The 26,573-nt window shown below is 45.8% G+C and overlaps 1 protein-coding gene across 1 annotated transcript in view; it reads left to right on the top strand.

Moving 5' to 3' along the window:
- Positions 1 to 26,573, top strand: part of LOC136645335 (cytochrome P450 2J2-like) — a 44,619-nt gene that overhangs the window by 9,277 nt on the left and 8,769 nt on the right. Inside the window, exons 4-8 of the mRNA XM_066621566.1 lie at positions 10,978 to 11,140; positions 11,550 to 11,699; positions 19,935 to 20,095; positions 22,915 to 23,091; positions 24,296 to 24,437. Coding sequence (XP_066477663.1) covers positions 10,978 to 11,140; positions 11,550 to 11,699; positions 19,935 to 20,095; positions 22,915 to 23,091; positions 24,296 to 24,437 — 793 coding nt within the window. The remainder of the gene's footprint in view (positions 1 to 10,977; positions 11,141 to 11,549; positions 11,700 to 19,934; positions 20,096 to 22,914; positions 23,092 to 24,295; positions 24,438 to 26,573) is intronic.

Here is a 26,573-nt window from a genome sequence, read left to right as displayed (position 1 = left end):
GAAGAAGAGTCCCATCTATGCCAGCTGATCCCACAAATACACACCATCTCCTGCAGAGGAAAAGGAAGGGCAGCCCTTGAGTACTAGCCAGGTTGTTCCACCTTGCATGTCATATGCACACTTAGCCACTAGATGGGACACTGAGAAAGGCATGTGGGCTGGTGGGCCAAGGCCCCCTTTCACCACCCAAGTGGCCCAACAGTAATTCCCACCTCCATAACCACTGCTCCCTCCATCCCTCCTTTCAATTTTCTGGGTGGCACTCTTTGGGGATGGGCTCTGACCCCAAAGCCACCACCATCTGCCCCCCTACCATGCCTCTAATTTCAAGAGGAAGGTAATACTTCTGGGTTAGGAGATTTGGGGTGCAATCCAACCCACTTTCCAGCACCAATGTAAGGGCAATGCAGTTCCAAGGTAAGGGAACAGATGTCCCCTTACTTTGAGGAGGCCTCAGTGAGTGCAACCCAAGTGCAGGATGCAGCACAGGCCCCCCTGTCACAGCTATGCAAGTGCTGGAAAGTTGGTTAGGATCTGGGCCTTGGGATATAAAATCAGCAAGATTACAGAGAAAGAATCAAACTATATTTTCCCTAATGCTGTGATTGCTAGTCTTATGTATTTATGTTTATGGATTTAAAGAACGCTAGTCCCACAAGGCACCCTACAATAGTACTCAAAATGATACTGAAAGACTTAGGACCCAACCCTATGCAGCGCTCTCATGTTGATGCAGCCACAATGAAATTAGGAAATAGGTCAGGCCCTGGATCTTCCCACAGGCAAGGTCAGTGTGTGGACTTCTCCACTGGCAAGGAGGATGCCATGTGGCTATTGTTTTACCGGGACTAGACTCTCTGCACCAGGGAATCTCCAATCCACATCTCAGCCAAGTTGCTGCTGTGGAGGTGCTGGTGGCAAAGGGAGGGGTGAAGATCCACATCCCAGCCACCCTAACCAGTGACATCTTACACAGAAACAGGGTTCTCTAGTTGAGTGAAGGGTCCCCATTCAGCAGAGCTGGTAGCAACGGTTGCAGAATTCCAGGAGAATTAGCAAGTCAGACTCCTCTGTCCTTCTCCCAACCCAGCAAGGCAGCTTCAGTTCCCAAACCAGCCCAGGAATGGGAATGATGAGGTTAAAAGTAATCTGCATAATCAAAGGCTACCTGCAGTTGACCTTCTGCTACCTTTGCAAAGTCTTCCCGATTTCAAAGGCAAAAGGTGAATTTAGACTCTAGTTTGAAATGTGCCCAGTCAGTGCATCCAGTGTGGATGTCTTTAGTAACTGCTTAATCACAGCCACTTCCAAAGGTGTGGAGAAATTCCTTTACCCTGAAAAGGAACAGTAACTGCAGACTGATCAGCACACGGACACTTGACCAGGGCGCTGTTCTGCCAAATCCTAATCCACTGGGCCTTTTGCCTGCTTAAGGCTAATTAGCTTCCCTTGTTAAACTCACAAGTGCAGCAGGCAAAAGTCAGAGTCCAGTCCAAGGTCAAGCTTAGGTCAGGTCAGGTCTCCTCTAGATCAGGTAGCTTCTCCCTATGGGTCAGGGTAGCCTTTGGTCTTTCTGAAGCTGCCTTTTATCCTTGGATGTCTCATAATCCAAAATGCAGCTCAGCTGTAGCCCCTGGTTTAGTCCAAATTAGGCTCAGCTGAGCCATCTCTTCAGTCCATGTCCATTCAAAGTCCCATCAAGGTCAAATGAAGCTCAGGTGTCCATCAGAGTCCCATTGGCCTTGATTGATTACAGCTGTGGAGCCAGCCCTTCCCTTCCCAGAGCTGTCAACCAGCTGTCAAAACATGGAATCACTGTCAACACCACAGCATCCACATGATGATCTTCTGATCTTCCATTACAGGCGCGGCCTGTCTGGTCCTGATGCCACTGCTGTGTGTGAGCAGTAATTGCCCTGGAAGTGTCATCAGAGCTCATCCTAAGTAACTCTTACAATGGTTGGTAAATGGCAGCTTACCTCAGTTTCATATACTTTTGCACAATGAAATTGTGCCTTGCATGCATCAATATTAAATTAATTAATACCTTCGTCTACCACTTATGTGCATTCATTTACTTGAGTGCTTTGTGGGGGTGGAACAAGAACCCACATATGCAGAATTGATTTGGAAAGGAACTCCATCTTGTAGCCCCATCCTACTAACTCTCAGTGGGGGGCTCACTGCATCTTGCAGGGGTGTTTTGAGCTGCGAAGACCTCCTCAAGGTAAGGGAATATTTGCTCCCTTGCCCGGGGTAAGATCTCACAGTCCAGTTGGATCGACTCAGACCTGCATCAGCTGTATAGCTGGTGCAAGTCCAAGAGGACCTGGGCCTGGGGATCAAAGCCGTGAAGGGGATAGCATAGCGGTGGTGCCACTGCCACAGATACTGCTCCACTCCCAGTCTTGATCCAGCCCTCCCCTGTTCTCCTCCTCATTCCTCCCCCTCCCTGCCCAGTTCTACCCACCCCCTGCTTCCCTCCCTCCCACCCGACCAACCACCTGCCACACAGACTCACTGGTGCTGGGGGACATGGATGGGCTGCCTTGAGGATGCCTCTGTGACTGCCCCCACTGCCCCAGGATGCAGCACACACCCCACTGGCACAGTTGCATCAGTGCTGGAAAGTTGGATAGGATTGGGTCTCAATGGCTTAACAGTTATGCCCAAGTCTAACATATGGTTAGTTAGGATTTGCCAACACTGAGGCTGCAATCCTAACTTCATTTTCCTGAGAGTAAGCCCCATTGAACAAAATAGAGCTTACTTCTGAGTAGATCTGGCTAGGATTGTGCTCTGAGTTGATGAAGATAAATAATTATAGATATGTTGAATCAAATTGAAGAAAGTTCTTGCTTCCAGGCAACACAGCATCACGGCCTACCAAGTTCAAAAGTAGAACAGGATCAGAAATTTATAAGATACTGTACAACAAGAATACCCCGAAATTGCACCAACACCCTGTTACTCATTCAGTGACAACATGACATAACGTATCCAGTAACATGAAAAACAGCGTTTAGAAGTTTTTCATGGCTTTCTAATTAATTATATTCCATAGCACTGTATTGCATTTATCTTAAAATAAAATAGTATAAATTATCTGTTGCTTTTTTAACCTGGGTTAAAAGAACTAATCTGTACAAAACTGCATCCCTGAAAGTTCACCCCTGAGGTTTGTGCCCTAGGAAGCTTCCTAGTTGGCCTGATGATAGTACCGGCTTGTGTATAGGGGCAATACAGTCTTCTTTTCAATCAATCTCATTGACTCCTAACATGGAAATTGCTTTGTCACTGCTGTTGTACACTGGGGCAGCTGTCTCTTATTGACAGTGAGCCACATTTTCCATTTGCTGGCCCATTCATCAGTATGGAGAGTCCTTTTGGTTTTTACCACTCTGAAGAGTTTGGTGTCCTCTACCAGCTGGGCCACCTCACTGCTTACCCTCAGCTCCAGATCTTTTTGTGAACACATAAGTAATATGTTAGAATATATATGGCACTTAAAGAAGTCTGTGCTAGTCCAGGATTGTCTTATGCCTTGGATTTTAAACCCTCTCAATTCTTACAATATCAAATACCAGTATTAGCCCTACGTACAATGACAGTACAATGTCATCACATCATCAGTGCAATGTCATCACATCAGTATTAGCCCTACATACGATGACACTATTAGCCCTACGTACGAAGAAAACACAGGTCATGGTTCAGGATGTGGACTCACCTCCCTGCATTACAATCTCTGCGCATGAACCGGAGGTTGTCCATGACTTTGTGCACCTTGGCTCGACGATCTCCGACACTCTTTCTCTCGATACCAAGCTAAACAAGCACATCGGTAAAGCAGCTACCATGTTTTCCAGACTCACAAAGAGAGTCTGGTCCAACAAGAAGCTGACAGAACATACCAAGATCCAGGTCTACAGAGCTTGCGTCCTGAGTACACTTCTGTACTGCAGCGAGTCATGGACTCTTTGCTCACAACAGGAGAGGAAACTGAACGCTTTGCACATGCGCTGCCTCCGACATATCCTCGGCATCACCTGGCAGGACAAAGTTCCAAACAACACAGTCCTGGAACGAGCTGGAATCCCTAGCATGTATGCACTGCTGAACCAGAGACGCCTGCGTTGGCTCGGTCATGTTGTTAGAATAGATGATGGCCGGATCCCAAAGGATCTCCTCTATGGAGAACTCGTGCAAGGAAAGCGCCCTACAGGTAGACCACAGCTGCGATACAAAGACATCTGCAAGAGGGATCTGCAGGCCTTAGGAGTGGACCTCAACAGGTGGGAATCTCTGGTCTCTGAGCGGCCCGCTTGGAGGCCAGCTGTGCTGCATGGCCTTTCCCAGTTTGAAGAGACACTTGGCCAACAGTCTGAGGCTACGAGGCAAAGAAGGAAGGCCCATAGCTAGGGAGACAGACCAGGGACAGACTGCACTTGCTCTCGGTGTGGAAGGGATTGTCACTCCCGAATTGGCCTTTTCAGCCACACTAGATGCTGTTCCAGAACCGCCATTCAGAGCGCGATACCATAGTCTTTTGAGACTGAAGGTTGCCAACAATGACGATGACATACAAAAGTATAATACATACTAGAACAAACACATTCCTAGATCAGCCGGTTATGATGTCAGATAAGATCTATTGTATACTTTATTATAAGCCGTGAACTATATAAGGAGTCAGTAAAAGAAAACAGGGAGTGGTAGCAATATCTCTGATGAAACGAGAAGCTGCTTCAGAAAGAGCATTCAGCCTGGCCAGCTGTGCAGATATAGGAAGGCAGAGAGAGAGAGAGAGAGAGAGGAGCCATGGCAATCTGGAGAGAATTGGTATTATTGATCATTCCAATTCCGTGGCTGATTCTGCACTTCCTGAAACAACTCTGGGAATCCAGACTGTACCCTCCTGGCCCTCTCCGACTTCCCCTCATTGGAAGTGTGTTGCGGTTTGTTTTCAAGATTTCTGCTGATACTTTGGCAAAGGTATGTCTCAGTTGAGTAAGAGAAAGAGGGGAGAGTCCTGGTGAAGCATAAGAACAGGTGGTTTCCCTGCCACTTACGTTCTGTGAGTGGTCATCTATGGGCACCATATGGTCTGAGAACACATGAGAGAGGCAGCTTCGCTGAAGCCAGGCTGACCTAGGTCTGCTCAGTATCGGACCTGGGAATTCCATGTATGCTGAGTTCCATGGTTGAAGACAGGTGCGATATAAAGGTGGTAACTAAAAATGTGCATTCTGCACCTGAGAAGAGCACACTTTGGGCACATTCAAGTGCAGAATGTTCACCCCTTGTCTATTCAAGGGATCACTCTCTTTATGAAGAACTCTGATAAGCCTTTCAGAAGAAGCGGTGTCCCTTCACAGAAACATCAAAATGCAAATCCAAACATGGACCTCGTACTTTGTACTGAAGGGGATGGTGGAGATCTGTGGACAAGGGAGCCAATGTCGGATTTTTGTCACTGACAGATCATTAGCAAGTGAAGGTGAGACAACTGGGGTTCAGGGGCTCTGCAACAGTGCAGAGAACAAGTTTGGATGGGCTTCTAGGCTGCCCTCAAGTGCTTCTAAGTGACACGGTTGTTTGGTCAAAACCTGTGTTGATCTCTGGATCCATGCCTGTTTAACTAGAGCCACCCAAGGGGCACAGTGATGTCTGATCCAAAGGATTGCTAATGCCGTTGTGATACTGCTTGTTTCCATAGTCAGTCCTGGATGCCATAGTTCTGCATGCAAAGCATGTGATCTACCACTGAGCGATGTCCAGCACTTTTTCTGGAGAAGAATACGGAGGTTTTAGCGATTCACTGCTTTGTGTTAGCATTATTACAGATTTGAAAAAGTGGCTTCTTTGTTTTGGAGGCCATTCAAATGCAGGTGCCTTCTGCCACCACCAGCATCTCATTCTCTTAGCTGTGGAGTTCTACTTTGATCAGCCCAGCTTAGACCCTTTTCCTTCTGTTCTCCTCATTGCTACAGTTCTTTGGTTCTCTGTTTCCATGAAATTCAGAACTGCGTTTTGGTTCACTTCCAACAGGATTGCTGAACAGTGCAGTCCCATTTTGAACTGCTGGATGAAATGTTTTTGAGAAAGCTTCATGTGTGTTTGACCTTTGACAAAGGCCCTATCCCTGGGCAGGAAATAGGGATGTTGGCTTCTCAGCTTTGCCCTGATGCACATCATGCATGTTGTAAAATGTTCATCTTTTCTGGGAGGCAAGTTCTAATACACATGTTAGGTGCATTTTCTCCCATGTGAATCTGCCTGTTTACAGAGGTGTTCTTGAGATGCCTTTTCCTGTCTGCCTGCTGAGGTGGGAAGTGGCAACCAGGGGATAGGAACAGGGTCTTCTCAGTTGTCGCGTTCGGAACTTGGAACGCTTTTCTGGCAGCCATGAGGTGATTTTGTCACTGCAAAACTGAAACAGTTTTGACTTAATGCAGGGACTGAAAGAGGAGTGTGCTGAGGCCAGCACACAATGGTGGGCACCCAGGAGGGTAGCTGTAGCATTACTGATCTGGCAGATGCTGCATTCTGGCCAAATCAGAGCAGCATCAGGGTGGGGCAAGAGAGGAGGAGTGTGCCAACAATGCCGACAAGGACAGGCAGCACCAGGTGTTCTTGACAAAGAGGATTACGTCCCCTACCTGGTTGTTGTCCTGTGATGAAATAGAATTCTTTTCACGGCAACTCCCAAGTCCTTGATAGGACTGGGCTACTGCAGTGGCATCACTGGGGTTTGCATCACCCGGTGTGGGAGGCCAGCGCGTCACCCCTATGCTGTCGGCGGGGCAACACCCTAGGTGGTGGGTGTGGTGATCTACCATTGCCCCGCCCCCACTGGTTCTTTTGCTGTACCTTTTGATAGAATAAAGATGTTTCAATGCAGTTTTTTCATTGCATTCTGCATCAAATTACACATTGATTGATACATAACATGATGGTATTATTTTTACAAATTGTGATTTTGATGATTTTGGTCACTAGTGGTGTCACCTCTCGCCCAGGGTGTCCACTTAGGAACAACTTATTGGAGCAGTTCTCAAACTTTTAGCACTGGAACCCACTTTTTAGAATGACAATTTGTTCAGGACCCACCAGAAGTGTCATCATAAAGCAAATTAAAATAAATAATTAAAATAATTAAAGTAAAACAAATAATTAAATAAGGGGAAACCAGCCCTGTTCCACAAGTGAATTTTCTTTGTAGCCTACCTGCACTAACACCACCTCTCCCCCAAAAAGCAATACCTTTGTAACCTACCTACAATAACACCCCCTCTCCCCCCCAACTGCATCCAACGAACCTGCGTTGGATGCAGCGCAAGCCTCCTGGCTTGTTTGCTCCAGCGCAGCTTTGGATTGCACCCTATGGCATTTAAAAAATCAAACAAAAAATTACCTGACATCAGTAGTCAAAATACAATTGGTGGAGAACCAGTTACAGAAGTAGATAGTTTTATCTACTTAGGAAGGATACATCTTGCAGCCCAGAAGTAATCAGAAGAACTGGCCTAGCAACAGCTACATATGCAAATTAAAGAAATCAGTGAGGAATAATAAGCATCTTTGAAGAACCACAAAAATTAAAGATTTAATCTCACAATCGTTCCCACTGTACTATATGGCTGTGAGACCAGGACTCTAAAGAAATATGAACAACAGAAAATAGACTTTTTTGCCACCCACTGTGTACGCAAAATAATGAAAGTTGGTGGCGTCAACAATGAAGAAATAAAGATGTCTGTTTCCAAGCAGATGAGAAAACCTCTTAAGTGCAGGTTTTAAAATCCAGCTTGGGCTGCTTTTGCCATGACTGCATATGAACAACTCTTGTCTTGTCAAGCAACCAGATAATGGCAAAAGTGCTGGAAAAATACCAAGAGGAAGACCAGAGAAATGATGGCTTGATAACATTCAAGAGTGCAAAACTTGGTTTACTAACTGATACACAGATGTAAAAATTGCTTGGGATGGCTTAATATCATTGAGGACACTGCTACATTATTTGAATGGGAATTGTTTTGTAACATGTCTATCGACAACACGCACGAACACACACACACTCAGAAAGAGAGAGAGAAAGGCTTTTCATGACACATAAGGACTCGAGTCACACGTGATCAAAACTTGGGGTTTTTCTCTAAAGATAAAATGACTCAAACTTGAGTCAAGGCTTGCTTTTTTTCCTTTTTTCCAAAAAGACTTGGACTTGATTCAAAATTACTCAAAAGTTGGCTTTGGACAAGTCATGACGTGTGGGCGACTCGAGTCAAGTGGGCGGAGACTCAGGACTTGACTTGAGACTCAGCTCTGTGGCTCCAGCACATCTCTGCTTGTGCCATTGTGGACAAGGGGCCTACCCCTTTTTCCACCAACCCAATTTCAGTTCAGAAATGAAAATAATTGGAGAAACTCAGGAACAGTAAATTTATTGGAGGGGGTGTTCTGCCAAATATTCGACTCCTGCCGACCACGCCAATTTGTCCTGTCAAATATCCCAACTCTCTTCTAATGCCCGCTTTTTGGCTAATTAACACCCTTCCCCCCCCAAGGACAACAGCTGCTGTGTGCAAAGAAATGAATACAGAACTCCTTATCTACAGCAATTAACAAGAATTTATTGCTACAAACACATACACTCCCTGCAAGTCCTCTTGTCCAGAGGCTTTCCCTCCCCAAAACTCCACTTAACTTAGTGGGTAGAGGTCTGAAGCCTCCATTCCAAGTCCAATCCAGTCTCCAAAGCACAGTCCAGTATTCCCAGTCCAGTATTCCCAGTCCAAACATCTGCAGTAGAGTTCCTCCTCTCCAGCAGAGTGTCTCCTCCAGCAGGGTCCTGGCAGTCCTCTCTTCTGTGTCCTCCAGCAGAGTTCTGGCAGTCCCCTTCTCCCAGTGTGGGTCCGTCCAGGTTTCCCTCTGGGTCAGCGTCCGGCTTCCTCTGGGTCAGCGTCCCGCTTCTGGCTCTGGGTCAGGGTCCTCCCTCTGGTGAGCGTCCTGCTCCTCGCTCTGGGTCAGGGTCCCGCTCTTGGTCCTGGGTCAGGGTAGCTCTGTCTCCTCCCAAAGCTGCCTTTTATCCTTGGATGTCTCATGATCCAAATGCAGCTCAGCTGTGAGCTACCTCATTAGCTCCAAATTAGGCTCAGGTGAGCCATCCCTTCAGTCCATGTCCATTCAAAGTTCCATCAAGGTCCAATGAAGCTCAGGTGTCCATCCAGGTCTCCATTGGCCTTGATTGATTACAGCTGTGGAGCCAGCCCTGCCCTTCCCAGAGCTGTCAAAACAGGGAATCGCTGTCAACACCACATCATCCACCTGATGATCTTCTGATCTTCCATTACAGGGGGGGGAATCAGTTGGAGGAGTATGCATTTATAGCAGTGTTTTTCAAACTGTGGGTCAGGACCCACTAGGTGGGTCGCAAGCCAATTTCAGGTGGGTCCCCATTCATTTCAATATTTTATTTTTAATATATTAGACTTGATGCTACCATGTACGGTATGTGACTGCATTTGGGGAAATGTTACAGACCTGTACTTCTAACAAGCTCCTATGTATATTGTTTTAACAATGATTGTTCCAACGACTTTGGGAAGCACACAAGGCTTAGAGCCTTGTTGCTTGATGTGGAGCAAGGAGCAGAAGCAAACAAGGAAGAGATGGCAGACAGATTTCAAAGGATAGTTGCAGGGAAGAGGCCGGAAGCTGGAAAAAGCTCTTTGCCCAGCCTCCTCCAAGCCTTTTTATTGACTCTCTGGCTCATGAAGCAATACAGTGCAATACTGAGGGTTATTAAAGGTTAAAGATAACGCTAGCTGGCAACAACACATTTCTAGGTCTGACTGCTTCCTATTTTATCTTGTTGTTTACAGCACTGGGCTTTGACACTCAGCATAGTATCAAGGGCAGCAGAGTTTACTCTGCACAGAAGCAGATGTGTCTGCTAGATTGCCAAATATGCTAAAGCATTTCAAAGCCCAGTGCTTCTGCTCTACTACAAATGATATTAAATGGGACTTCCTCCTGGGTAAGTGTGGGTAGGATTGCAGCCTAGGATTGTGAAAAATTTTCCTGCTTGATGATGTCACTTCCAGTCATGACATCATTTCTGGTGGGTTCCGACAGATTCTAAAAAGTGGCTCCTGGTGCTAAATGTGTGAGAACCACTGATTTAGAGCAGGGGTCTCCAAGCCCCGGCCCAGGGGCCAGATGCGGCCTGCAACAAGCTTCTATCCGGCCCGCAGCCAGCCTCTTGTCCCCTGAAAGCCTCTGGCCCACTCAACTGTACATGACCAAGCTGTGTTCTGGTTGTGTCTGGAGGGTGTTCTAAGGGCCAGAGAGGTTGAATGAATGAGCCCATTCATTCTATGTTCCATCTCTTATTTATTTATTTAAATTTTATATTTAACATTTTTTTCCGGTCCTCAACACCACGCCAGATATTTGATGCGGCCCTCTGGTCAAAAAGTTTGGAAACCCCTGATTTAGAGGATCTTTGTGATAAGTTATTTGGGGGCAATCAATTGAAGGGGAATGGATTTAGCCTAATGATTGAGGCTGCGATCCTATCCACACTTTCCTGGGAGTCAGCCCCATTGACTCTAATGGGACTTACTTCTGAATGATATGCATAGGATTGGGTTCTAATTCATTTGCCTGCTGGTCACCAAAGAGCTGAAACTGTGAAGGGCCTCTGGGAGTGATTGGCTGCACTGTTCTGATCTTTGGGAGGGCAAGGTAGTGTTAGTAGACAGGGCAGGATAAAAGAAGGGAGCCAATAAAAGGAAGAGGAATGTCCTTGGAATTGGAGAAGGAAGGGAAAATCCAAGTGAAGAATGGGCAGAGAAGAGAGGAACAGCCAGTAATGGCCAGAAGCTGCGCAGATAAGGAGGGCTGATGTTCTTGAAATCATCTTGCTTGTTTGAATGTGAATCTTTCTTCTCTGCTTTGGTCCAAATGCAGCTAGCGAAGCAGTATGGAAACATTTACACGATATGGATTGGGTATATGCCTGCAGTAGTCCTTTCTGGATTCCAGGCAGTGAATGAAGGGCTGATCAACCAATCTGAAGCCTTTGCTGAGCGTCCACTGTCTCCTTTCCTGAAAGCAGCATTGAAAGAAAGAGGTAAGAGTCAGAGGTGGTATATAAAGGCAGCCCAATTGTATTGAAACCTCCCTCCAATGATGCAGCTGTGCCAATGGAACATGTGCTGTATCTTATGGTGGGGGGCAATCACGGAGGTCCCCCAGGGTAATGGAACATTTGATCCCTTACTTTGAGTAAGGCACCCCCTTCCCCAGAGGGTCTCTTCAGTTCTACACCAGACCGTTCTGCACCAGCTCTGCAGAACTGAGGTGAGGAAGGGAAGGGCAGGAGGAAGGAGTTTAGGATACCTTCGCATGCAAGTGGCGCTGGTAAACAGTGCTCCTGTACCTGCTCTGCCTCCTGCCCCCTTCCCCATTGCTGCCCTTTCCCCTCCTCCCCCCTCAAACCCATTCCTTCCACTGAATCTCTCTGATTCTCCTGACCACAGGAATTATACTTTCAAATGGTCACACCTGGAAGCAGCAGAGACGGTTTGGACAAGTGACCATGAGGCGGCTGGGACTGGGGAAGAAAGGCCTGGAGCACCAAATCGAAGAAGTGGCCCAGGAGCTTGTGCAGATCTTTGCACAGGCCAAAGGTAGGTGATACTAGAAGACACTTCAGGGGTCCGGCTGCTTTTTCTATCACTATGTTTTGAAAATCACTTTTTCACCAATGAATTTAGTTCAGGGGTATCAAACTTGTTTAGACAGAGGGCCGAAAAGCATTCATCATGACTGGTGAGGGTCAGAATCGATGTCATTGCGCAGGAAGTGATGTCTTTAAACATGTCATAACCAAAATAAGCACTTTTTCTCACTTAGGAACTCATTAGCTGCAAATGACAGAATACACACAACTCTTGATCATATTTCAAGATATGAGAGCCCAGTTTTCATATGGGCTGCCCTTTCAGCAGTAACATCTCAGCACTGCTCAGCAGCTGAAAGCCTGAGGACCGGATAAAAAGCTTCCGGGGGTGCATCTGGCCCCCAGGCCTTATGTTTGCCTCCCCTGATTTAGTGGGCCCTGTGAGATAGCAAAAGCAGCACATGCAGATATTGACAGCTCCCCAGACTGAAAGATCACAGGAATAGCTAAGTATGGAACTTGGCTGAGGAATCCACATTCAAAGTAAGTGGTTTCCACACTCCTCTGTGCTGGAATGGTCACTTTAGAGCATTGCCTTCCCAAGGATAACCACACTGATCACTTTCTGCCTCAGCCTTACAGATGCCTGATAAAGATTATTCACGCTTGCAGAAAGCTCTTCTCCTAAACGTTGACACCAAGGACCCTGAAGCAATAAAGACCCTGAGGATCATTTCACAGTCACTAAAAAATGGTTTTGTAAATATTTGCTCTTCCAAAGAAATCTACACATGTTTGTTTACTTGAAGGCTCACCTGTATGCGCTCACACCACATATACAGACTTTGGAAGTAACTTGGGCCATTTTATTTAACTTTCTCCATAAGAAACAGCAGGGCACTAACTGCCACCCAAAGCTGTGTGGGGACATGAGAAGGTGCTCACTGTCTACCTCCCATGAGATGTTCATGGACATGCCACCTGGCTCCAGGCTGTGTCCAGTCATTGCTTAATCATGCCTATCCTCACCCATCCATGAGGGTCAAGGTAGCTGGACAGCGCAGCTTTGCCTATTCCAGTCAGTGGCATTGCTAGGATTCGTGTCACCCGGTGCGGGAGGCCTGCGCGTGACCCCATGCAGTGGCGGGGCAACGCCCCAGGTGGTGGGCGTGGTGATGTCACATCGCCCCGCCCCCACTGGCTTTTTGGCTGTACCTTTTGTCAGAACACAGATATTTCAATGTGGTTTGTTTCATTGCATTCTGCATGAAATTACGCATGGATTGATTATAACATGATGGTATTATTCCTCCAAACTCTTATTTTGAACACTTGTAGAGTCTCACACACACGCACACACACCCCGTGTCAACTTACTAATACCTTATTGCAGCAGTTCTCAAACTTTTAGCACTGGGACTGACTTTTTAGAATGACAATCTGTCCAGGACCCATTGGAAGTGATGTCATGGCCAGAAGTGACATCTAGTGAATTAAAATAAATAATTATAAATAATTAAATTAAAAGAAAAGAAATAATTAAATAAGGGGGACCCATTCCTTTTCCACCAAGTGAATCTACTCTGAAGTAATTCCTATTGTGTTCAATGGGGCTTATTATCAGGAAAGTGTGGGAAGGATTGCAGCCTGTGAGCCCACTCCTATGCATGTCTACTCTGAAGTAAGTCCCATAGTGGTCAATGGAGCTTACTCTCAGGAAAGTATGGGTAGAATTTCAGCCTGTGGCTCAAGCCTGTGCATGTCTACTCAGAAGTAAGTCCTATAGTGGTCAATGGAGCTTACTCTGTAGTCTGCCTGCAATAACAACCTCCCAAAAAGAATCAGTGAGATTTACAGCCCTCCACAGTGCCCAGTTTAAAGTTCTTTTCAGGCATATCAAGACAAAGACCCACCTGGCTTTGCAAGTGCAAAATAGAAAACTTTCCCCTTACCAGTTCAAGCCTGTTTTTTTGTCCTTTTTAGTGGGGAGGAGGCTGCCTTCTGGAGCATTTGTTGCACTCCAGCTCCATCAGATCGGGACCATTTTGGTGTCCTCACATTCCCCTTTCCCTGGCCTGACCAGCAGCCAAAGCATGTCTGCCTACTTGCGAGTAAACGTGACCTGAGGCTGCTTCGCTTTCTATAGGGCTCAATAGACTTGCAGCTGGGAGGGAGTCCTTTTTGGATGTTTTGGGGGGCTGCATTCATTGGATCAGGACCATTCTGACGTTTTTGGAGTCCTCTCAGCCTTCCCTTTCCAACCGACTATGGCAAGTACACCTACTCGTGAGTAAGCTCAAGATAAGACTCACTTTCACTTTCCATAGGGATCCATTCATTTTTTCTTTCCGTTTTTTGGGCCAAAACTTTTGAAGGAGCTATTTCAATTATGTTTTTTGCATTGCATTCCACTGGGAATTCCACGTCCAACAGTGTATGGCATGACAGGGTAGCTCCTAATGCCGTGATTTTAGCACGTCATCCCCCCAGGGCATGTCACCTCCCTGGCGCGTCACCCGGTGTGGCCCGCACCCTCCGCACCCTCCTAGTGATGGCACTGATTCCAGTCAAGGGGCTCGCCAGCTAACCTCTTTGAGCAGTATTGGCTCACCCCTTAACTTTGCTTACCTTGAATGGACATTCAGCCCTATGGCCTACTCACCCCCCCCACATGACTCCTGCCCCACAGGGGGCCAGCCTAGCACTTGGCCCCACCACCCCACTACAAAAACTGCCTTATGGCCTACTGTAAGTCCAACAGAAAAAGATCTGTGCCAGTTGGAGACAGATGCACACTGTTCGATTTATCCAAGTCGGATCACTCCAATCTTATTTCCAGGTGCTGAATGACAGCCCCGCCTTGTAATGATATGAGCTGCCCTACATAAGCATCAAGCCTTTTCCAAGCTAGGTCCACCCTACAGACACTTTTGGCATTCCTCCATGCCCATTGGGACACGAAGGAGGACCATAGGAGTTTTCTCCCTGGGAACCAGTGCCTTACCAACACAAATTTCCTGTGGATCTTAAGACTCAAGGACATAGTCGTCCTCTGGCTCAGATCGTACTCACAAAGATATATCACAAGTATCTGTGGCGGTGGCCTGATGGACAAAAAAGCTGGTAAAACCTGTCCCCAAAGCATGCCTCTCGTGGCCACCTACCCAATGCTAGCAAATTTGCCATGCCCCAACTGAGTGCTGAAGCTGGAGCTCACTGTTCTCTTCCCGGCCCAAAAGAGGGTGGAATGCCTAACGACAAGAATTGTCATGGACTGAAAGCAAGAACGACCCGCAAAAAAGAAAACAAGCATGAGCGAGGGCAAAAGTGTGACAGTGCCCTGGCTAACCAACCCAACGCCGGAAATATAACCAGGAAGGACACCCTCGTGCACCCAAAGGCCATAACTCAAAGGTGGACACTGCCACTAATGACTGGAGCCTGCGGGGCCCCCAAATCAAGGGCTTTGCCCAAACTGAGGTCTGCAAACCTCCACAGAAAAGTGTGTACTGCCACCAAAGAACAATGGGGCCAAATTCCATGTATAAATGGGCTGGACCAATAATTAGGCACATAGGGAGAAGTGGTGTGTCAGGTCAGCAGGGGAGGATAGCGCTTGCTTTCCGGATAGCAGAGTGGCACGGGAGCGTAGGGAGATAGCAAAAGAAGCAGGCAATCCCAAACAGAGCCAAGGAAGCAGACACAGGCTTGTTTGTTGCAGAAGCAGGTATTGGTAAAGGAGCAGGCAGAAGAGTAGTCAGTCATACGGTCCAGAAGTCAGGGATACAGCAGGTCAGAGTCACGAGAAGGCAGTCCAAATCAGTACACAATATATCCAGGGCTTTTAGCCAAATCAGTCAAGCAGTCAAGCAGTGTCAGAGACGATGTGGCCCTCTTGCCAAAACGTTTGAACACCCCTGATCTGGACCTTCCATTTCGGTGATCATTATTTTGTTATTTTTGTTTCAGTTTTGCAGTCAGGGTCTTCAGTTATTACTGCAGCAGTGCTGTACATAAGTCGGTTTGTTTCCTGCAGAGAACTTGTGCTTACGGTGCTTAGTACAATGTTTGCATTTTCTAAAACTGTGGCAATACATCTCATGTCCACAAGTTTTAACACAGGCAACCTACTATTATTTTTCATCTTTTCATCTGCCCAGTTATTTTTATCTTGTTCTTGTTGGCTTTCAGTTGCTTGTCTTATAGCTGAAGTGAAGGCAAAGGAGAGGTTGCCAAGGAAAAACTGTCTGAAATCAAATTCGTCATGGGAGCTTCCTCGATTGCCATCTTCTCCTGTGTGGCTTCCTCAACTATCTGATATCGGAATCCTAACTTGCGCTGGAACAGGCAGGCCAACAGGCCTCTGCTGTATCCATCACAAGTTTGAGGTTGACTGCAGGTCAGCCTGGGGCAAGGGGAAAAAATTCCCCTTACCCCGGGTAGCACTGCAGCAAACCCAGTGAGGGTACTCGGATCCACGCCACCAATAAAGGTGGTGCAAATCCAAGCAGTCTGGGGCTGGTCCAGGCTGCCCAGGAAGGGAGCTAGAATCCAGCATAAGTGCAAGATCCTGGCCTTGCCTCCCGCTCCCCGCCCACTCACCTGCCCACACTCACCCTGCTCTGAAACCCCCTCCCATCTCCTCCCTGCCCTCTCCACACACCCCCAGACTCCCATGCCAGCCAAGCTCAGCCAGCACATACTTACCCATCTCCGCTGGTGCGGAGGCTGGATGTGGCCTTCATGTGCTGGTACACAGCCCTGCAACAACCCAGCCAACTTCCATGGAGGCATGGAACCCTTCCTGCGACCCTCCCAGGCTGGCACAAGCTGTGGGTGTAGTTTGGATTGCACCCTGAGCTGCTAAACCTGGCAGTTTTCTGTTTCTGTGCTCTGGGTTATTCTCTGCAGTCTCACTATGTTGCGGGGTAACAGCAAAGTTCAAAAGCAAACTCAGTAGACAAGAGTGGTGGTCACCTGCAAGTTTCTTTATTTTTCGTTGCCAGCAACGGGCTTCTCCTGTTGTTCTGTCAAAATGAGAGCAATGGGAGCTATGTGGGAACTCCCAGTGTCTCAGAGGAAAAAGCAATGTCCCAGTGTGAATCTTTGGCTTAAATAGTTTTCTGGCTTCTTTGTTTGAAAATCTCACACTGTCCTTGGCTGGAGTTCTGACCTCAGAGATAGATCATTTTACAAACATCTGGTTGGCTAGGTTCAAGTGACCAATAAGAAAACAGAAATTTACATTGAAACATATGTATCCAACAGCCACTAGGTGGCATTGTTTACCCAATTATTACTGGCTTTGATATGTCTTTGTCTCTGCCTATTCCTTCATTGGCCCAACCTTGATTTATCTCTTCAACATTCTTTGTACCAGGCTTCGTGGGGCTGTGTGCCAGCATTGTTTAAACTAAGTTTTCCCTTATATGTGTACTTTAAGAGATGTTTAGTGAGGTATAGTGGTAAACATATATTTATTCTGTACAAGAAAACTATCTTCTTATTTGTAAATAAAGATTTTAAGAAGCATTTCACTTTGTTTCTGATTAAATCCAGCTTTCTTTGTTAGCTTAGGGGCTCTGACAGTTTTTGGAATGTTTCTGCCAATCTTAAATTTATTACTTTGTTATTTCTGTTCCTGTGCAGGTGTCTCTTATCTTGGAAAACTCAATTTTTAGTTAGCTGTCCAGTTGATTTGCAAGTGTCTGTGTTTCTCCTCATTAAAGTGTCTCCGACCGGTGTATGAACTCTTTCTCTTTTTCAATTAATTGTGCATCCTGCTTTGCAGGTGCCTGCAGTAAATATTCCATCTGCCAACAGATAACAGTTGCTCAAATTTTCTTATTAAATATGATTTAATGGTGTGTTTTCTCTTAGTTTTATTGCCTCTTGGTGCCAAGAGATACATTTCATTTAATTGGTCCACGTGTATCCTGCTTCCTTCCAAGTTGTAAATCTTTAATTCCAATTATAAGTTGAGTCTACAGAGGTATACAGAGTTCTTATCTGTAACTTGTAACTTTGTACCACATTCCTCCTTTAAATCTCTCATCTTGGTGCTGTCAAGAATCTCTATTATTTAATCTTATATGTAGAGTCTCTCTGTTAGACTCTTAATTTATGGCTGGAAGCAGCCTTAATGGTCAAATTTAATTGCTTTTGCTTAGAGCTGCAATTTTGAATTACAAAGCTTGAGCATCTTTCAATAATTATTTCTGTGTATTTCTATAATCAAACTATTACAAATTCACTTTAAACTACCATACTAGCATCAATTACACCCTTAAAGATACTATTAAAATATTGACAATGCATACTGTTTAAAATCTAAAGATGTTCTCTTTCCATGTGTTTTCATAACAGGGAAGAACCTGGGAGTCTGCTTCACTCCCTTTTGAACTTTATCTGATGCTTTGGCAATTTGCCCAGACATTCTTTTGTTAATTTACACTATAACTATTAACTATGAAAAATGCATATTAACATTGGCACTTCTTATGAAGCATGGGTATGTTGCTTTTGATACAAATAACTTTCTCAGTGTTGTAACACTGTCCTTCTGAAAATACAATGTTTTAAAATTGTTTTTTTCCTGATCCAAGGAAGCCCAAATGAATATTGTTTAGGAGCCAAAAGCCCTTTTCAATTCTCTGCTTAAAGCAACTTAAAAGTGGAGTTTTGTTTCTCTGTTTAGAGACCATTAATTTGCTTCCACAGAAACTGGCAGAAGTGAGTGTTCACTCCCTAACTAGACAGTGGCTTCAAAGGGGCTCTCTGACAGCTCATTAAAACACTTCTTGATTTGTGACCTACTGGCCTGCAATCCTGCTGGAAGCCGAAACAGAGACCAAAAATTTTCTTTGGTACTGAATCCAAACATGTGAGCATGCTAGCATAACAAAAACATAACATTTTCCCCTATTAAAATGCTAACCATATGAACTATAATGTGTGATAATGGCTTGTGGCTTCCAGGGCCTTGCCTCAACTATTCAACATTAGTGAACATTTTATTCCTCGTAATAAATTGACGCTGATCAACTAATCTCTGCTCTGTGAATTCTAACGTTGGATGTTTCTCCTTCCAGGTCTTATGCATTCTCTTCAAATAATCCCTTCTCACCGGATTCAATTTGTAGTAGCAGAGCATAATTTCTAATTATTCTTATTATAACTCCCACACCAATTGTAGTGGCTTGCTAGCCCTATGCATTCCCCAAGAGGTTAAGTAATTCTGGGCGCAATCCTAAAGGTGCCTTATGCCGGCCCAAATCCCTTCACCTCCAGAGGTGGCACAGGTCCGAGGAGACCCAGAGGGTAAGGGGAAGAGCTTCCCCTTGCCCGTGGCTGAGCCGCTGCACCCAACGAACCTGCATTGGCTTGCCTGCTGGCTTGCCTGCTCCAGCGCAGTTTTGGATTGTGCCCACTGTTAATTAATTAAATTCACAGTAGGAAATGAGGTGCCAAGTGGCAGCCTGCCTCAGCCGAAGCCAGCCTCTCCCATGACGTCCTTGCTCCAGGAACCATGAGGTGGCTGAGTGGAAAGCAGCACAGGCTGCTCCGCAATCGGGTCGGAGGCCTGTTTGCCTGCCTCCAATAATGGTCCAGTCCTTCACGTCTCCCTGCCAGGTGCTCTGCAGCTGCGTGAGGTGGCTGAGTGGAGATGGTCGCCAAGACCCGGTAAGGCCTCAGACGGCTTGCCCTTTGATGCTTTGCTCTCATTGCCACATGCCTGGCAAGGGATTGAGATCAGAGCTCCAACAGGGCTGCAGTCAAAGCAAACCCAGTCAAGTGCGTGCCACGGAGCTCCTGCCTGGACGGCATCCAGGAGCTGACTGAGCTTGCAGGGAGCCTCGCAGCTTGGCAAACACCTCAGTTCCTGACCCCAAAGCCCAGGCTGTCCAGTAGGGCAGAGAGCCTGTGCCTGGCTGCGCAGCACGTGGGTGGGAAAACTCGCTGTGTGAGCACGTGCAGCAGCATTCTTATGTGAAAATGTACATTTGCTCCATACTCTTAAAGTGCATATTTTGACTGCTTACCTTTCTACCATAGAGATATAAAGTCTATAATACATTTATAATATAACACATTTTATTTATATCCCTAAGATTCTAAAGACTCTGGCTGTGAACCTGGAGCCTCACAAGAACTGTTTCCAATTGGGCCCCAGAGCTCCTAAGGCCAGCCCTCTCTCTCTCTCTCTCTCTCTCTCTCTCACCATTAATAACTGTATTTGCAGGGCAGCCACTTGACCCCATGTTACCCATCACTAATTCAGCCTGTAATGTGATTTGTACTTTGGCTTTTGGTCATCGCTTTTCTCTTGAAGACAAAGAGTTCCTGAAGTTGATGGAAGCCCTTGAAAGTATCTTAAAATTTATAGGCAGCTTCTTTCACACAGTGAGTAGCTTTTTTCTTCTCAATTTTGTTTCCCAAATTGAGTCAGCCAATTTTGTTTTCCAAATGCCTTTTCTAACCCTTTAAACAATTAAGCATACTACTAAAGAATGTATTCTTAGACTTTAACTGGAGTACACGTTTAACTGAATCGCAGATCAATGAGCGAAATCAGAGGTGTAGCTAAGAGGGTGCAGGGAGTAGCAATAGCACTGGGCAACAAGCTTTAGGGGGGGCAACAAGCTGAACTTGATACTACCGGCCAAAATTGTGAAAATCTTGGTATGTACAAATAATACCATCATGTTATATATATCATTGGAAAGGTATGTTCAGGAAAGGTAGCATATGTTATGATACAGAATGGAACCAATAAGGTGCTAATATGAGTCAGCTCACATTCCTTATTTATTTATTTATTTATTTATTTATTTATTTATTTATTTGTATTAACACACACAAACATACAAATATATAACATACATTTAGGAGTGCTAAATACCATATACCATTACTAATTAATCATACTATATCTCTTAATCTACTTACTCATATATTTCTACCTTTTATTGATTTATCCATTTATTCATATAATATACAATAAATTTTTCCTAATGCCCTATACTATATTTACTAAATATATAGAAATATTCACTTTCTACCAAGCGTAAACTAACTTCAATTGCTCATTAATATTAAAACAAAATAATCTAATTACCAAAATTATCACCTCAGCTATTTCAACTCCAATCTAATTACTTTTTTTCTTTGACATAATAACCACATATAAAACAATTCTTCCACATGTTTACATTTCCAGCTATATTTTTTTAATACATTCTAATTCATATTTATCAATTTCATATGATTCTTTTTTTTTTCTTCAGATAAATTTGGACCATTGTTATCAGCTGAATAAATCCTCCAATTTTCTTTAACCCTCAGATTACCCCTCAGGGTTCGTTTTCTTTCCATTTTTTTTCCTGTAATATCTTTAATAATTTATCTCTATAACAGAATCTGATAGATGCACACTTTCTTACATAGGGTGTGTTCATTCTTCCAGTTAACTGGGATATATTTTCTCCTTCTTGTTCCAACAAATTTTGTGATTTGTGCACTCCTGTTCCTCTGTCCATCTTATCTTTCTTGATCTCCATCAGCACCTCTTCTTTGTCCTGTTGATCATCCTGTTGATTTTCCTCCTTGTCCGCAGAGACAACAAAGCTCATTCAAATCTAATAAGAATTATATTTATATCCAATCATATCCAATTCATCCAATTATATCCAATTATATCCAATTCACTAATGAGGCTATACTATGTCTCCAAAACTAGATGTGATAGGGCAAAATGGATGCTATTTTTTGAATCGGCACCCCAAATTCATATCAAACCACCATAAAGTTTGGGAAAAACTTTTCTGACCCTCAATTTTGTAGGCCTGTGTAATGGAAATGTCAATGGGAGGAAGTGATCAGGATAAAGAACTGCAGTGGGGGCAGAGTAAAAAAATCCCTTTCTTCCACCCCAGTTCTGTTGCATGTCATTTCCGTGGTGTGCAGTTTTGAAAAATAAAAAGACAAGGGGATGTCATTCAAAATAGTGTCTAGTTTGACACAGAGAGACTGGATGGGGAGTGACTCTGTGTGTGTGTGTGTGTGTGTGTGTGTGTGTGAGAGAGAGAGAGAGAGAGAGAGCTGATAGTCAGTGGCTGATCAAAGTGATCTTTGGGGACCCAGTGTTTCTCGGGACCAGATGTCATCTGTTGCTGACTTGTAGTATTGTGTGTGGCTTACTTCCACCTAATGATCAATGGTAAATAAACCAGATATTACAAAGACTCTATCCGCCTCCAGTGATCTCTCCTCTGAAACAGGGTTCCCAACCTTTTGGAGACTATGGACCATTAAGGCAAAAATTAGAATTGCTGTTGACCTTGTATATTGGCACTGCATATTCCAGTGTGGAACAGCAGCAGGCTCTGTAACTGGATGAACCTGGAAGAGCTGCCCAGCAGCTGAAGGAGTGCGTGCCTCTCGTTTCTCTAAGGGAGCTGATGAGGAGGTGTGACTTCTGCAGTTGCAGGCCAGCTCTTCTACGGTGCGTTGACTAAGGCATCTGGGCTGCACAAGATTGCACTGGAGCTCGCTCAATAGCAAGGCAGAATTGGAAATGTTTGGCAAACAGGTGTGGCCCAATCTCTTTAAGTGTTCATGAGACCTTGCAGGCCACATTTCAAAGACCATGTGCTGGGAACCAATGCGCTGAAACAGAGGTCTCCAAAACCCAACCCGGGGGCCAGATGCGGCCCGTGGCGAGACTATCCAGCCCACGGCCCGCCTCATGTCCCCTGAAAGCCCCTGGCCCACTTTGCTGAGGATGACTGGAACTATGCTCTGGTTGCATCTGGAGGGTGTTTTAAGGGCCAGAGAAGTTGAATGAATGAGCCCATTCATTCATTTATTCACACACCTAAGTTCCATCTCTAATTTATTTACATAAATTTTATATTTAATTTTTTTTCTGGTCCCCAAAACCATACCAGACATTTGATGTGGCCCTCTGGCCAAAACTCTAAAAGAAGGCATATTCGGGTATCTTGTCCCCCTGGAACTTCTCATCATTCATGGAGGTGGGGAACACTTGTCACAAGATGCTGTTTCTCAAATGTTGTATGAACCATGATGTTGAAGTCGTCACTATTGGGTGGGCATATGAAACAATGCTGTAGTAACTATTGGGGGGTTGTTAGCTTATGAACCCATGTTGCTGAGCTTCCTCATGATGGTAACAGGATGCGCTTTCATCTTTCCCATAGCTGTATGAAACATTCCCGTTTGTCATGAAACATCTCCCAGGGCCTCACCAAAAGGCATTGCTCTCAGTTGAGACGGTGCTTTCATTTGTGAAGAAGGAGGTAGAAAGGCACAAGGAGCATCACTCTCTGCATGAACCTCGGGATTTCATTGATTTCTATCTCCTTCAGATGGAGAAAGTGAGTACCTGCTTTGTATGTGCTGGAGCACTGCCTGGGGGCAACGGGGATCTGGATGGGGGCTAACAAACCAAAATGAAATTCATGCAAGATGGAAATCCTCCTGGTTGGGAAATCCATGATGCGGGTGCTGGACTACAGATGTGCAGCTTGGGAGTTCTCCTGCATTCACAGCTGCCCCTGGATGTCCAGGGGTCAGCTATAGGGTGTCTTTGCTGAGCTTCAGCTGATGTGCAAGCTGTGGCCCTACCTGCATCAGACAAGGTGGACCATGTCATGGAATACCAAGATTAGACTATTGTGATGCAGTCTGCATGGGGCAGCCCTTGAAGATGGTTCAGAAGTTGCAACTAGCATAGAATGTGGAGACTTGTGTGGTTGCTGCAGGACTCTTGTGGCACCTCTTATGGACTTCCCTCCACTTTGGGTTAAGAACAAGACCCTCTTCAAAAGCTTTCGGGCAAGGCCTAATTATTATTATTATTATTATTATTATTATTATTATTATTATTATACCACTTCTCAACGAAAAGTTCACAAAGCGGTTTACAGAAAAAAATCAAAAAACTAATGGCTCCCTGTTCCAAAAGGACTCACAATCTAAAAATGCGAAAGAACAAAGACTTTTCTTTTCCAAAAAGTCAAAAAACCTTCCGCCCTCATGAAGTCAGTAGTTGCATTAATTATTTATTGAAGGTTATATTGTTGTTGCTATTTTGCCACTAGTTGGTGTTAATATAGTGTGTGTGGATGGTGTGTCCCTGTATATTTTACAGTTTATCAGTATGTATTTTAATATTATTGTAAGCTGCCTTAGGTCCCCTTTGGGGGAAAAAAGTGGGATATAAATCAAATAAATTTGTGAATACTGCGCATTTGATGAGCCATATGTCCTGCTCTGATGCAACACCAACATTTGCAGATGTCATCAACAGACTTTTATAGGCCTCAGGGCACAATCCTAACCCCTTATGTCAGTGCTGGAAAGCACTGCACTTTGAGGCAATGCACTTTGAGGGAAGGGAACAAACATTCCCTTACTTTGAGGAATCCTCTGTGTGTGACACCCAACTGCAGGATGTAGCACATGTCCCATTGGCACCGCTATGCCAGTGCTAGAAAGCACTGACAAAGGGTTAGGATTGCGCCCTCAGTTGCCTAATATTGGCATTTTGTCCTTCCTCTCCTAATTTGTCAATAACAGAACAAGGATGTCCCTGACTCCACCTTTGATGATGAGAATCTGTCCCAGGCTATCTTTGACCTCTTTCTTGCGGGGACAGACACCACTTCTGGTACTCTGCAATGGGCGCTGCTTCTCATGGCATCTCACCCTGATATCCAAGGTGAGAGACCCCATTCTGCAATGGGACAGTCCCTGCTTTTGGCTGGGGAGGGGTGGCCAGGCCACTGTTTTTGTGACAGGGACTCCTTGGGCAATGCTGAGGATTCCATACTAGCAGGGTCCAGGTGACGGGTGTCCAAAGTCATTGCATGGTGGCCTGGGCTCCCTTCCATCTCTTCCTTACCTGTGTGGAGTTTGTTGCCTGCTCTCCCTTCTGGGGGTGGTGGGTGGAGTGCCCATTGAGAAGTTTGAGGGTGAGGTTCTCCTGGAGTAGGGTCCCTACAAATGAAAGTGTTGATGAAGTTGGCAAAGTGTCCACAAAGTGTCTCGCCAGGACTGTTGTGAGTTCAGCAGGCTGTTTATGCAAAGTGCTTCTTTTGCGCATGAAGGGCCTCAGTGGCCCAGGGAGTGAAGCACCTGGTTCCGCCTGCCAGACTCCCTGGCATCCGCTGGGAAAGGTTCCTTTCTGAATACCCAGAGAGCCACTGCCAGGCAGTGTAGACCAGGAGTTCTCAAACTGGTGGGTCACGACCCACCAGCCCGAAAAGCCCTGCCTCTGTCCCCTTAAGTGGTGGGGGTGGTTGCAGTGTTATGGTGAAGCTGCAGTCAGAGTGATCATGCCACTGCTGGGGACACAGGCTTTGTTTTTTACATACCCCTGTCTGCAGCAGCCTCTTTAGGGTGTGGGGAACCCTGCAGAGCCTCCTGAAGACTCTCCACACCTCAAAACGTTTAAACGTTTAAAAGAGCAATCACAACCCACTTGAAAGTGGGTCATGATCGCATTTTCAAAAGGCTTTCAAATGGCTCTGTAGGGCTGCCTGCACTCACAGGACTGTGTCTCTGGTGGTGCTGAAATTGTTCCATTTGCACCGTTGCCACTCCCCGCCCAACCCCACCAAAATGTACCTCAGTTCTGGAACTCCCTGTGAGTTTGAAAACCACTGGTGTAGACAATAATGTGCTAGAGACACCAATGATTTGTCTGGTTCCATCTCAGGCAACTCCATCTGTTCGCCTCATGTCAGTTTATGCTGCCTTTCCTTTGCTGTTACGGCCCAATCCTATCAAACTGGAGCACTGGCTGGTGAGGAGAGGAGATGGGACTGATGGGCCAGGAGATGAGGACTGATGGTGAGGAGAGGAGATGGGACTGACTGGACCAGGAGGGGTGGGTTCCGTGGTGGCAGCGCCCACCCAGTCTAAGCCAGCTTCCCAGACCTGATTCATCGGCATAGGTCAATGTCTGCACAGGATATTGCTGGTAAACTTAAGAGTTGACACATAGCAGCTGCTGGGGCTCCCTCTGGGGCAAGGGAACAAATATCCCCCCACCCTGAGGATACCTCCAGCAGCCAAAAATCCCCCTGGGATGCAACTGCATCACCACATGGGGAGTTGGGTAGGATTGGGCTGCCCATTTGTTGACCTTGAGCTTATTTTCTGTGAAGTGCCTGCATGCATGAAGGAGGAAAGATGTCAGGACTCTCCAGACTGCATCCGTCCTATCCTAATTTTTGAATCCTGCCGACTACGCCAATTTGTCCCGTCCAAATATCTCAACTCCCTTCTAATGCCCGCTTTTTGGCTAATTAACACCCTCTTTATCTCTAGAACAACCGCTGTGGTGTGCAAATTAATAAACACAGAACGCCTTATCTATAGCAACTACCCAAATTTATTGCTATGTCCAGAGGCTTTCCCTCCCCAAACCTCCACTTAACTCAGTGGGTAAAGGTCTGAAGCCTCCAATTCAAGTCCAATCCGGTCTCCAAAGCACAGTCCAGTCTTCCCAGTCTTTGGTGTCCTCCAGCAGAGTCCTGGCAGCCCCCTTCTCCTGTAGGTCTGGGTCAGGTAGCCCTCTTGGTCTGGTTCCCTCCGGGTCAGGTAGTGTTTCCCTCTGGGTCAGCATCCAGCTTCCGGCTGGGTCAGCGTCCTGCTCCTTTGGTCCTTCTGAAGCTGCCTTTTATCCTTTATGTCCCATTAAGTTCAAATGCAGCTCAGCTGTGAGCTACCTCCTTAGCTCATTCAAAGCCCCATCAAGGTCAAATGAAGCTCAGGTGTCCATCCAGGTCTCCATTGGCCTTGATTGATTACAGCTGTGGAGCCAGTCCGGCCCTTCCCCGAGCTGTCAACC

The sequence above is a fragment of the Tiliqua scincoides genome, chromosome 3 (assembly GCF_035046505.1).
Source record: "Tiliqua scincoides isolate rTilSci1 chromosome 3, rTilSci1.hap2, whole genome shotgun sequence".
NCBI lineage: Eukaryota > Metazoa > Chordata > Lepidosauria > Squamata > Scincidae > Tiliqua > Tiliqua scincoides.
The sequence above is the reverse complement of the archived record's forward strand: the minus strand, read 5'-3'. Positions and strand labels throughout refer to the sequence as shown.